The 12,399-nt window shown below is 48.3% G+C and overlaps 1 protein-coding gene across 1 annotated transcript in view; it reads left to right on the top strand.

The window, feature by feature from the left end:
• Positions 1-12,183, top strand: part of NBN (nibrin) — a 161,520-nt gene extending 149,337 nt beyond the window's left edge. The window contains exons 15-16 of the mRNA XM_063924075.1: positions 1,401-1,450; positions 12,084-12,183. Coding sequence (XP_063780145.1) covers positions 1,401-1,450; positions 12,084-12,117 — 84 coding nt within the window. The 3' untranslated portion in view covers positions 12,118-12,183. The remainder of the gene's footprint in view (positions 1-1,400; positions 1,451-12,083) is intronic.
• Positions 12,184-12,399: the final 216 nt, after the last annotated feature.

Genomic DNA, 12,399 nt, shown 5'->3' with positions numbered 1-12,399 from the left:
CTTGCTCTTCCAGTGCAATGAGAACAGGCTGATTGGGACCGGAATTTACGTCACACACCCTCCATGAAAATGGAGAGCCCACCTGCGTTTTTCCAGACACTCCCTGAAAACGGTCAGTTGCCACCCACAAACAGCCTCTTCCTGTCAATCTCCTTGCGAACGCCCGTGCAAATGGATCCTTTGCACCATCCCGTCGCTGACCGGCAATCCCCATTGCAGCCGTCCGTCGTGCCTGCGCATTGCGGTGCATACGCATGTGCAGTTCGGATCTGATCGCCCCCTGTGTGAAAACGCACAGCAGCGATCAGATCTGAATGACCCCCTCAGTGCTTAGATTAAGCAAAAATGTAATTGTTAAGCACAAGCTATGGCTGTCTGTACATGCATTATCAGGCATTATCAAAACCCGTATAATGATGCCTAATGAGAATATTGACATGATTGTTTAGAAGAACAGTGGGCATTCCCATAAACATAAAGTTACGAGGGTGCTATTGCTGTGTGTCTGCAGTCCTCTTCCTATCCATACCGAATGCTGATCCGGCCACTCTGCGAATAACCAGATCCCATAATTGTGACCAGATTAACTGAACAGCAGGATCAGCCTGAGCATAGCATGTCATTTATACCTTACATGCTGAAGAGACGAGCCAACACCTAGGATGTGATAGTGTCAACTGAATAATGGGGGTCATTTTGACCCGTTCGCTCACTGCAGTTTAACGCAGAAGAGCGAACGGGTCCCTACTACGCATGTGCCGTAGTGCGCCGGCGCATGCCAGACGGCCAAAGGCCGTAGCAGGGACACGATCTCCTCTGCCTGATTGACAGGCAGAGGTGATCGCTGGGCGAGAGGGGGCGGAACGGCGGCATTCGGCCGCCGTTTTGTGGGTTTGGTCCGGCCAACGCAGGCGTGGCCGGACCGAACGGGGGGCCGGGCCGCAGCGGCTGCGTGACGTCACACGCAGCCGCTGCGGGCCGGGGAGCGATGAGTAGCTCCCAGCCAGCACGCTAAAGCTGCGCTGGCCGGGAGCTACTCTTGAAGTGCAAAGGCATCGCCGCTGTGCGATGCCTTTGCACTTCTGCGAGGGGGGGCCGGACTGACATGCGGGGCGGGCTAGCCCTGTGCTGGGCGTCCCCCCGCATGTCAGGGAAGAAGATCGTAGCTGTGCTAAATTTAGAACAGCTACAATCAACTCGGAATGACCCCCCATGTATTGTAATCTACCGAACGTCTAGCATAGCCTAGGCCTTCCAGCGATATTATGTCTTAAAGTTCATCTCCACGAAATTAGGTGGAACACAGTCTGTTACAGGAATATCTTTAGCTAGTTCCAGCTGGCAGCTCATCACAGAAATGTGATATTGTGATAGATAAATGTAATGTTCTTTTTCTGCAGGAGCAAACGCAGCAAGCTAGAGAACAGTCACTGGCGGAGGATCTGTTCAGGTGAGCACAGAACAGGATACGTGTACAGATAAAGTGCAGCCATAACTGGAGCTAAAGTGCAAAGCATTACAATACGGGCAAGCTAGATAACATCAGTTACACATACAGTCTTAAAAACACAGTCCTGCTGGCTGTAACCAGTTTCATACTAGATGGAGGCAGGTGCAGGCCACTGTCAGTAGGGGGAGATGATGGCATAAGTCAGAAAAGAATGGGTACAAGAGTTCCCTGATCCTGTTAGCTTACAACCTATAGGGGGGGCGGACGGACAAGGGTGACACAGCGAGGTGAGTCAGTGGACATTGATTACTGGCCTGGAAGAGATCTGTTAGGCTTTGGTAAAGGAATAGGCTTTGTCGGCTTTTCTGAAGCTCTGCAGAGAGGTGGAGAGCGGTGATAGCAAGCAGCACAGTTAATATCCTGGAGGCGGAAGTCTGAGGAGGTTATCAGTTGTGGAGAGAAGATTACCTCTGTCGCTCTCCATGCTCTGCAAACACTGTCCCTGCCATCATGCATGTCACAGGGACAGTGTGTTCTGGCAGCTGCTGTCCCTGCATAAACTTTTCATACATAGGAGAGATTATTATGTTAAACACAGATAATAAATGCCTTGCTAGAGATAAATATTACGGCACCAGCACAATAGTACATGGGCCTCATATAAAGAGATAGATATTACAATCTGGAAGCTGTACGCAACATTGGCGGAGAATTAGCATGGATCACTATTGAGATTAAAATGGCAATTGTCTCAAAACTACAACTGCGAAAAATCGCATGTGAAGTGCCGCCCAGAAATGTAAAAAAAACGCCCACCGATGCGATCACAACTCTTGTGTTTCATCCAGATTTCTGCCTAGCTGCGACCTTGTCCATCTTGTTCTACAGTTCTTCTTATGGATAGAACGTATAATCCAATGGATTGTTTCTTAGTATTGTTCTGGAGGCTGCACTTGGATTTGTTTCCTAGGGTTAAAGTGCATAATGTTGCTTTATAATCATTCAATAAATCCTTATCAAACCCCACAGATATGGTAATAATGTTCCGTGCCAGTTTTCTTTCCCTCTGCACTCTCATTTAGAGCACTAAAAATGGGCATAGAAAATGAAAAACCTAAATAAATACTATATAAACTGCTAAACACACACCCCTTGGTTGGACTTACCTAGCATGGATGTGCGTGTTAGGTAGGTTAAGGCTACATACTCTTCGTGTGCTTACATGTTCTTATGTCATCAGCCTCGTGGGTCATGGGGAGTAGCTGGTGCATTTTCACATTTAAAGATACCAACCTCCCTATAAAAATCCCAAATGAAGGAACACCAGATCCTTTCCAGGACTAGGTATGTCTGCACGGAATCAGTATGAGCTCCCGGCGGTCAGGAGACCAACACCAGGATCCCGACGGCGAGTGCAGCTTTCCCCATGCGCTCGCCACGCTTCAGGCCCAGTTCTATTCCCCCTCGGGTGGTGGCGTTGACCACCACCCAAGTGGGGAAACCAGTTGGCGGTTGGGAATCCACCGGTATTGCAGAAGGTGTCGGGATTCCGGCGCCAGTATATTGACCACCAGGATCCTGTCCGGCAGTCAATTGACTGCCTCCCGTCTGCACTGCCTTGCTCTTTTACAGAGACAGGAAAATCACGATGAAGAGAAGACCATGTCAGGGGGTCCTCTTTTCCCTGTCTACTTAGCTGAACAAGGTTTAACCCATATGTAAGAGCTGTCATGGAGTCTGAGAAAGAAATACTCATTTATGGTATATTGACCTTCCAAGGTCTAGTGCAGTGACAGCTCTGCCACACTCTATACAGCATAAAGTAGGTCAGTGAGACTCACTAGAATTTTTTCAAGAGCCACTACTAGTATGAGTAGGATTTTGCTGCAACCAATCATATCGCAATATCCATTTTGCGCCATATTGGGTGTGGCGCAACTGCTCACTCTGCTCCAGTGCTGCCCGGATAGGACGTCAGAAAATATGTACTTCTCTCTGACCATAGCGGTCTGGCTGATGTCTCTTCAGCGCACTTGCACAGAGCTGCAGTTTCATTGGCATAAATGAGAATTCTCGTGAGTGCCGCATAGTGAGTACAGCAGGCATAGATGCTATTAAAAAACCTAGAAGACTTTGGAGACAGCCAATGAGTATACATATACAGATCTATCAGTGACACCCTAAAGAAGATGTAGGAAACCTGTGGTTGAATTACAGTGACAGTGATGGGGATCCTTTGGCACTCCAGCTGTTGTTAAACTACACATCCCAGCATGCCCTGCTACAGTTTTAGCATGGTCAAATAGCAAAACTATAGCAGGGCATGCTGGGATGTGTAGTTCAACAACAGCTGGAGTGCCAAAGGCTCCCCATCACTAGACTAGGATGCCTGGGCCGGCGTTACACAGACCAACTTATCACTTAAGGTGGGTAACACTGGCCGATATATCAGCCGTTCTATTGAACGGCCGATATATCGCGGGTCCGTCGGCCAGTGTGTACGGGCGATATGTCTGTGAACTCCGTCGGGCCGACGGCCAATATATCTACCGATATATTGGCGCACCGCTGTGTGTGTGCGGGCGACCAGCCGGCCGTCTATACACATGCTGCGGTGGCCGGCGGTGATTGACGGCTGAACTGGGCGGGTGTGTGTATACGCCCGTCCAGTTCATGACGTCAGTCCCTGACGGATCGAGCAGTGTGTATGCACAGCACACTGCCCGATCCGTCCATAGATATATCTGCCAATCGGTTGATCTGCAGATATATCTATCAGTGTGTACTCACCGTTAGGCTTCTGTGAAATAATAAATACTATACTGTAAAACCACAGTCACTCGCCCTACAGTACATACATTAGGAAGAAGTTGGTTTTACCTTTGTGCTTTGTTTACCTGGGCACAGGATTGAGAAGGACTAATTAGGGCATTTGTTACAGCCGCCTGTCAGAGCAGGAGGTGAGCTGCACTGCGAGTTATTTTCAGCCATTTGTGTGCTCTCTTCCTTCCTGGCTTCTCCGAAGGATAATCAGGAGTTGCCGGGAGACAGCAGTCATCTGCAATTATATTCCCAGCTAAGTGATGATGCAATTTGGCTGCTACATTTCCCGGCCTAAGCAAATAGAGCTTAGTAAATGGGATTTGAGGCTGGGAAAAGTGCTGAATCACTTTATTGTATCTGAGGCATTTCTAAGTCCGAGCACAACATGTTTTTATCCATACGGTGTATGACATTTCGCACAGTGGCTCTCTCCATAAGGGTAATAATATTTTGCACAGTGGCCCTTACTATGTTATATTAAACTGCATTGTATTTCTATAGCATTATATTTCACAAAGAATGAGAGGGCACACGTCTATTTCTTGACAGAGAATGTGGGTGTCATATATTGCAGTACATGAAAGCTGGCAGGCTGGCACTGAGGCCAGTCCCCGCACCCAATATTTCTCTAACGTCCTTGAGGATGCTGGGACTCCGTAAGGACCATGGGGAATAGATGGACTCCGCAGGAGATAGGGCACTTTAAGAAAGCTTTGGACTCTGGGTGTGCACTGGCTCCTCCCTCTATGCCCCTCCTCCAGAACTCAGTTTTTACACTGTGCCCAGAGGGAAATGGGTGCACTGTAGGGAGCTCCCCTGAGTTCTCTGCCTAGAAAGCATTTTTGTTTGGATTTTTTCTATATTTTTACAGGGAGCACTGCTGGCAACAGGCTCCCTGCATCGAGGGACTGAGGAGAGAGGGGCAGACCTACTTAAATGATAGGCTCTGCTTCCTCGGCTACTGGACACCATTAGCTCCAGAGGGGGTGAACACAGGTTCGTCCTGGGCGTTCACTCCCAGAGCCGCGCCGCCGTTCTCCTCACAGAGCCAGAAGAAACGAAGTCAGAAGACGTCTCAGGCGGCAGAAGCCTTCAGAGCTTCACTGAGGTAACGCACAGCACTGCAGCTGTGCGTCATTGCTCCCATACACCTCACACACTCCGGTCACTGTAAGGGTGCAGGGGGGGCGCACTGGGCAGCAATATAACACCTCTCTTATGGCAAAAGACAATATACATGTACAGGTGGGCACTGTACATGTATATAAAAAAGCCCCCGCCATTTTTTAATAACTTTGAGCGGGACAGAAGCCCGCCGCCGAGGGGGCGGGGCTTCTCCCTCAGCACTCACCAGCGCCATTTTCTCTCCACAGCACCGCTGAGAGGAAGCTCCTCGACTCTCCCATGCTTTACACACGGTGAAAGGGGGTTTGAAGGAGAGGGGGGGGGCACATAATTGGCGTTTTATTACTACTCAGCGCTTCTGGAAAAGGTCATTCTCTGGGGGTTTTTTTTCCAGGGGTATAGCGCTGGGGTGTGTGCTGGCATACTCTCTCTGTCTCTCCAAAGGGCCTTAAAGGGGATACTGTCTTCAGAAAAGAGTTTCCCTGTGTGTGTGAAGTGTGTCGGTACGCGTGTGTCGACATGTTTGACGAGGAAGGCTCGCTTAATGTGGAGGGGGAGTGCTTGAATGTCATGTCGCCGTCGGCAACGCCGACACCGGAATGGGTGGATATGCTGAATGTCTTAAATGCAAATGTCAATCTATTGCATAAGAGGTTAGACAAGGCTGAAGCTAGGGATCAGTCAGGTAGCCAGACCATGCCTGTCCCTGTGGCGCCAGGACCTTCGGGGTCTCAGAAGCGCACCATATCCCAGATCAATGACACAGATACCGACACGGATACTGACTCTAGTGTCGACTATGAAGATGCAAAATTACAGCCGAGGGTGGTATTCGGTACATGATTATTGCCATTAAAGAGGTTTTGCATATTACTGAGGAACCCCCTGTCCCTGACACGAGGGTACACATGTATAAAGGGAAAAAGCCTGAGGTCACCTTTCGTCCTCATTTGAGCTGAGCGAATTGTGCGAAAAGGCTTGGGAATCTCCAGATAGAAGACCACAAGTTCCCAAAAGGATTCTTATGGCGTATCCTTTTCCACAAACGGATAGGATACGATGGGAATCTTCGCCTAAAGTAGACAAGGCGCTGACACGTTTATCCAAAAAGGTGGCACTGCCTTCTCAGGATACGGCTTCCCTCAAGGATCCTGCTGATCGCAGGCAGGAAATTACCATGAAGCACATTTACACTCATTCAGGTACTATTGTTAGACCGGCTATGGCGTCGGCCTGGGTTTGTAGTGCTGTTGTGGCATGGGCAGATTCCTTATCTACGGAGATTGACACCTTAGATAGGGATGCCATTTTAATGACCATAGAGCATATCAGAGATGCTGCCTTGTATATGAGAGATGCTCAGAGACATTTGTTTATTAAGCTCCAGAATAAACGCTATGTCTATTTCTGCTAGGCGGCTCTTGTGGACCCGACAATGGACGGGAGACGCCGATTCAAAGCGGCATATGGAGTCCTTGCCTTACAAAGGGGAGGAGTTGTTTGGAGACGGCCTCTCGGACCTTCTCTCTACTGCTACGGCTGGTAAGTCGAATTTCTTACCTTATGTCCCCCCGCAGCATACAAAAAGGCACCTCATTATCAAATGCAGTCCTTTCGTTCCAATAAGAGCAAGAAGGTACGGGGATCGTCCTTTGTTGCCAGAGGAAAAGGCAAGGGAAAAAAGCTGCACACAGCTAGTTCCCAGGAGCAGAAGTCCTCCCCTGCATCTGCAAAGTCCACCGCATGACGCTGGGGCTTCCCGGGGGGAGGCAGATCTAGTGGGGGCTCGTCTTCGGTTTTTCAGCCACGTCTGGGTTCACTCGCAGGTGGATCCCTGGGCATTAGAGATTGTTTCTCAGGGATACAGGCTGGAATTTGAAGACTGGCCTCCTCGCCGGTTTTTCAAATCAGCTCTGCCGGCTTCCCCGTCAGAGAGGGAGCTAGTGTTGGCAGCAATCCAAAAATTGTATATTCAACAGGTGATTATCACAGTTCCTCATCTCCAGCAAGGAGAGGGATATTACTCAACCCTGTTTGTGGTCCCGAAACCAGACGGTTCGGTCAGACCCATTTTAAACCTAAAATCCCTGAACCTGTACTTGAAGAGGTTCAAGTTCAAAATGGAATCACTCCGGGCGGTCATCGCCAGCCTGGAGGGGGGGGGGGATTGGATGGTGTCCCTGGACATAAAGGATGCTTACCTTCATGTTCCGATATTCCCCCCTCACCAGGCGTTCCTGAGATTTGCAGTGCAGGACTGTCACTACCAATTTCAGACGTTGCCGTTTGGCCTTTCCACGGCCCCGAGAATTTTCACCAAGGTAATGGCGGAAATGATGGTGCTCCTGCACAGGCAGGGTGTCACAATTATCCCATACTTGGACAATCTCCTCATAAAGGCGAGATCTCGGGAGAAGTTGCTGGACAGCGTGTCTCTGTCCATGAAGACGTTGCAGTTACACGGCTGGATTCTCAATATACCGAAGTCCCAGCTAGTCCCTACAACGCGTCTGACCTTTTTGGGGCTGATTCTAGACACAGACCAGAAAAAGGTTTTTCTTCCGATCAGAAAGGTTCAGGAACTCAGCCATGGTCAGGAACCTATTAAAGCCAAAAAATGTTTCAGTGCATCATTGCACACGGGTTCTGGGGAAGATGGTGGCTTCATACGAGGCCATCCCCTTCGGCAGGTTCCATGCGAGGACTTTTCAATGGGACCTCTTGGACAAGTGGTCCGGGTCCCATTTACAAATGCATCAAAGGATCAACCTGTCTCCCAGGACCAGGGTATCTCTCCTGTGGTGGCTGCACAGTGCTCACCTACTAGAGGGTCGCAGGTTCGGCATTCAGGACTGGGTCCTGGTGACCACGGACGCAAGCCTCCGAGGCTGGGGAGCAGTCACACTGGGAAGAAATTTCCAAGGTCTCTGGTCAAATCTAGAGACTTGTCTCCACATCAACGTCCTGGAGTTGAGGGCCATATACAACGCCCTGCGTCAAGCGGAGGAATTGCTTCGGGGAAAACCGGTTCTGATTCAGTCAGACAATGTCACGGCAGTGGCTCATATAAACCGCCAAGGCGGAACAAGGAGCAGAATGGCCATGGCAGAAGCGACCAGGATTCTACGCTGGGCGGAAGGCCATTTAAGCGCACTATCAGCAGTGTTCATCCCGGGGGTGGACAACTGGGAGGCGGACTTCCTCAGCAGGCACGACCTGCATCCGGGAAAGTGGGGACTTCATCAAGAAGTCTTCGCACAGATCACGGGACGGTGGGGACTGCCTCAAATAGACATGATGGCATCCCGTCTCAACAAAAAGCTAAAGCGGTATTGCGCCAGGTCAAGGGACCCTCAGGCGGTAGCGGTAGACGCTCTGGTGACTGAGAATGTGTTGAGAATAATAAGAATAAGCAGGGTCAGAACAATCCTCATTGTTCCAGATTGGCCATGGAGGACTTGGTATTCGGAGCTGCAAGAGTTGCTCACAGAAGATCCGTGGCCTCTTCCTCTAAGACAGGACCTGCTGCAGCAGGGGCCCTGTCTGTTCCAAGACTTACCGCGGCTGCGTTTGACGGCGTGGCGGTTGAACGCCGGATCCTAGCGGAAAAAGGGATTCCGGAGGAGGTCATTCCTACCCTGATCAAGGCTAGGAAAGACGTGATGTTGAAACATTATCACCGTATATGGCGAAAATATGTTTCTTGGTGTTTAGCCAGAGCTGCTCCTACGGAGGAGTTCCATTTGGGTCGTCTGCTTCACTTCCTGCAAACAGGAGTGAATTTGGGCCTAAAACTAGGGTCCATAAAGGTCTAAATTTCGGCCTTGTCCATTTTCTTTCAAAAAGAATTGGCTTCTCTTCCTGAAGTACAGACATTCGTGAAGGGGGTGCTGCATATTTAGCCTCCTTTTGTACCTCCGGTGGCGCCTTGGGATCTTAACGTGGTGTTACGTTTCCTCAAGTCACCTTGGTTTGAACCACTCAAAACAGTGGAGTTGAAATACCTCACATGGAAAGTGGTCATGTTGTTGGCATTAGCTTCGGCAAGGCGTGTTTCAGAATTGGCGGCTTTATCACATAAAAGCCCATACTTGTTTTTTCACGTGGATAGGGCAGAGTTGAGGACTCGTCCTCAATTTCTGCCAAAAGTGGTCTCATCTTTTCATGTGAACCAACCTATTGATGTGCCTGTGGCTACACGGGACTTGGAGGATTCCGACTCCCTGGATGTGGTCAGGGCTTTGAAGATTTATGTGACCAGAACGGCTAGGATCAGGAAGACTGAAGTTCTGTTTGTTCTGTATGCGGCCAACAAGGTTGGCGCTCCTGCTTCAAAGCAGACTATTGCTCGCTGGATCTGTAACACGATTCAGCAGGCGCATTCTACGGCAGGATTACCATTGCCTAAATCGGTTAAGGCCCATTCCACTAGCAAGGTGGGCTCTTCTTGGGCGGCTACCCGAGGGGTCTCGGCATTACAGTTGTGCCGAGCAGCTACTTGGTCGGGGTCAAACACCTTTGCAAAGTTCTATAAGTTTGATACCCTGGCTGAGGAGGACCTCCTGTTTGCTCAAATGGTGCTGCAGAGTCATCCGCACTCTCCCGCCCGTTTGAGAGCTTTGGTATAATCCCCATGGTCTTTACGGAGTCCCAGCATCCTCAAGGACGTTAGAGAAAATAAGATTTTACTTGCCAGTAAATCTATTTCTCGTAGTCCGTAGAGGATGCTGGGTGCCCGTCCCAAGTGCGGACTTCTTCTGCAAGACTTGTTTATAGTTATTGCTTACATAAGGGTTATGTTATAGTTTATCGGTTGACCCGAGGATATGTTGTTGTTCATACTGTTAACTGGGTAGTTTGTCACAAGTTATACGGTGTGATTGGTGTGGCTGGTATGGATCTCGCCCTTAGGTTTACAAAAATCCTTCCTCGTACTGTCCATCTCCTCTGGGCACAGTTTCCCTAACTGAGGTCTGGAGGAGGGGCATAGAGGGAGGAGCCAGTGCACACCCAGAACCTAAAGCTTTCTTAAAGTGCCCTATCTCCTGCGGAGCCCGTCTATTCCCCATGGTCCTTACGGAGTCCCAGCATCCTCTACGGACTACGAGAAATAGATTTACCGGTAAGTAAAATCTTATTTTATCTGTCAACCATTGTCTGGTAGAGCCGGGGGCCAGTTTTCATAGAATACACTTAAAAAGAGATGATTTTTTTACTTATTTTAATTGGACTTTATTGATTTAATCACTCTACAGATACTACTGCTTCAAAAATAAATGTTACCCCTTTTTAGTGCATTGTTTCAGTACTGTAGTCCTATTAAGGATAGCAGGGTGTTGCTCTGGCAGTGTCACAGGTTAGAAGCCCCCCCCCACACACACACTCCCCAATTCTCTTCTGTGTTGACAATCAGTTCTGTGTGGGCTCGCTGTGACGAAATTAAAAACAGCATGTGAATGATATCATCTATTCAGCCTTCAGAGCATCCCGCCTTCGTTTAGCAAGTGGTAGTGACGGCCCTGATCTGAGGAAATAAATACATGTGTGTGCGTGTGTATATACATACAGCACTGTGCACAAGTTTTAGGCAGGTGTGGGGAAAAAGCTGCAAAGTAAGAACTCTCTAAAAAAATAGAAGTGTTATTTTTTTTAAAGTGTTTATTTTTCTCAAGCATTCTTTCCACACATGCCTAAAACTTTAGCACAGTAGTGTGTGTGTGTGTGTGTGTGTGTGTGTGTGTGTGTGTGTGTGTGTGTGTGTGTGTGTGTGTGTGTGTGTGTGTGTTTGCAAGTCACCAAGGGAAGTGCTGTTATGTGAAGTAGTGTTTTTCCAGAAACTGGCAGCAGATGATTTCAGTGAATAGATTGGGAAAGTCAGTGTCACAACACAACTTCCTCTTGCGAAGTTGGAGTTTGTTACAAAAGTTTGTTTTTGCCACAAGACAATTACTGTACAAGGAAGGAAGTGTTCATTTAGGTACAGTGGCCCTCATTCCGAGTTGTTCGCTCGCTAGCTGCTTTTAGCAGCATTGCAAACGCTAGGCTGCCGCCCTCTGGGAGTGTATCTTAGCTTAGCAGAATAGCGAATAAAAGATTAGCAGAACTGCTACTAAATAATTCCCTGCAGTTTCTGAGAAGCTCCAGACCTACTCCTAGACTGCGATCAGCTCAGTCCGTTTAGTTCCTGGTTTGACGTCACAAACACGCCCTGCTTTCGGCCAGCCACTCCCCCGTTTCTCCAGCCACTCCTGCGTTTTTACCTGGCACGCCTGCGTTTTTTAGCACACTCCCTGAAAACGGCCAGTTTCCGCCCAGAAACACCCACTTCCTGTCAATCACACTACGATCACTCGAGCGATGGAAAAACGTCGCTCGAGCTTGTGTAAAACTCCAAAGTTTTGTGTGAAAGTACTTAGCGCATGCGCGCTGCGTACCATACGCATGCGCATTTTCCACCTAATCGCTGCGTTGCGAAAAACGTCAATGAGCGAACAACTCGGAATGACCAACAGTAACTTATAAACTACCACCAGAGATTTGGGTTTGCTAATGTCTCGCCGACAATGGCCTCTGTCAGTAAACATGACCATAATTAATATCACAGATTTATGATTTTCATCTGTCCTGTATAATTCTGTGGATATAATTAATGTCTCGTTTGTTTTTAATTTCTTCCTTACTATAGATATAATCCCAAAACGGTGAAAAAAAGACGATAAAAAGAAGATTGCACAAATGAAGCCGATAGAAAATAATGGCAATAAAACTACATGTTTAAAAATGTATTTTTACTGTATTCATTTAATTTGTTATATTTTAGTGTGTTGATTTTTTTATTTTATTTTTTGCATGAATTATGAAAAATAAGAAAGAAAAATGTACTTATAAATGTCATCATGACCTGTTGGAAAACTCCTGGTGTGCTGCACATACACATACAGCTGTGCATTTCATTTGTTGTATCACATAGGGGGTCATTCCGAGTTGTTCGCTCGCAAGCT

Source organism: Pseudophryne corroboree, chromosome 5 (assembly GCF_028390025.1).
Source record: "Pseudophryne corroboree isolate aPseCor3 chromosome 5, aPseCor3.hap2, whole genome shotgun sequence".
NCBI classification, from domain to species: Eukaryota; Metazoa; Chordata; class Amphibia; order Anura; family Myobatrachidae; genus Pseudophryne; species Pseudophryne corroboree.
The sequence above is the reverse complement of the archived record's forward strand: the minus strand, read 5'-3'. Positions and strand labels throughout refer to the sequence as shown.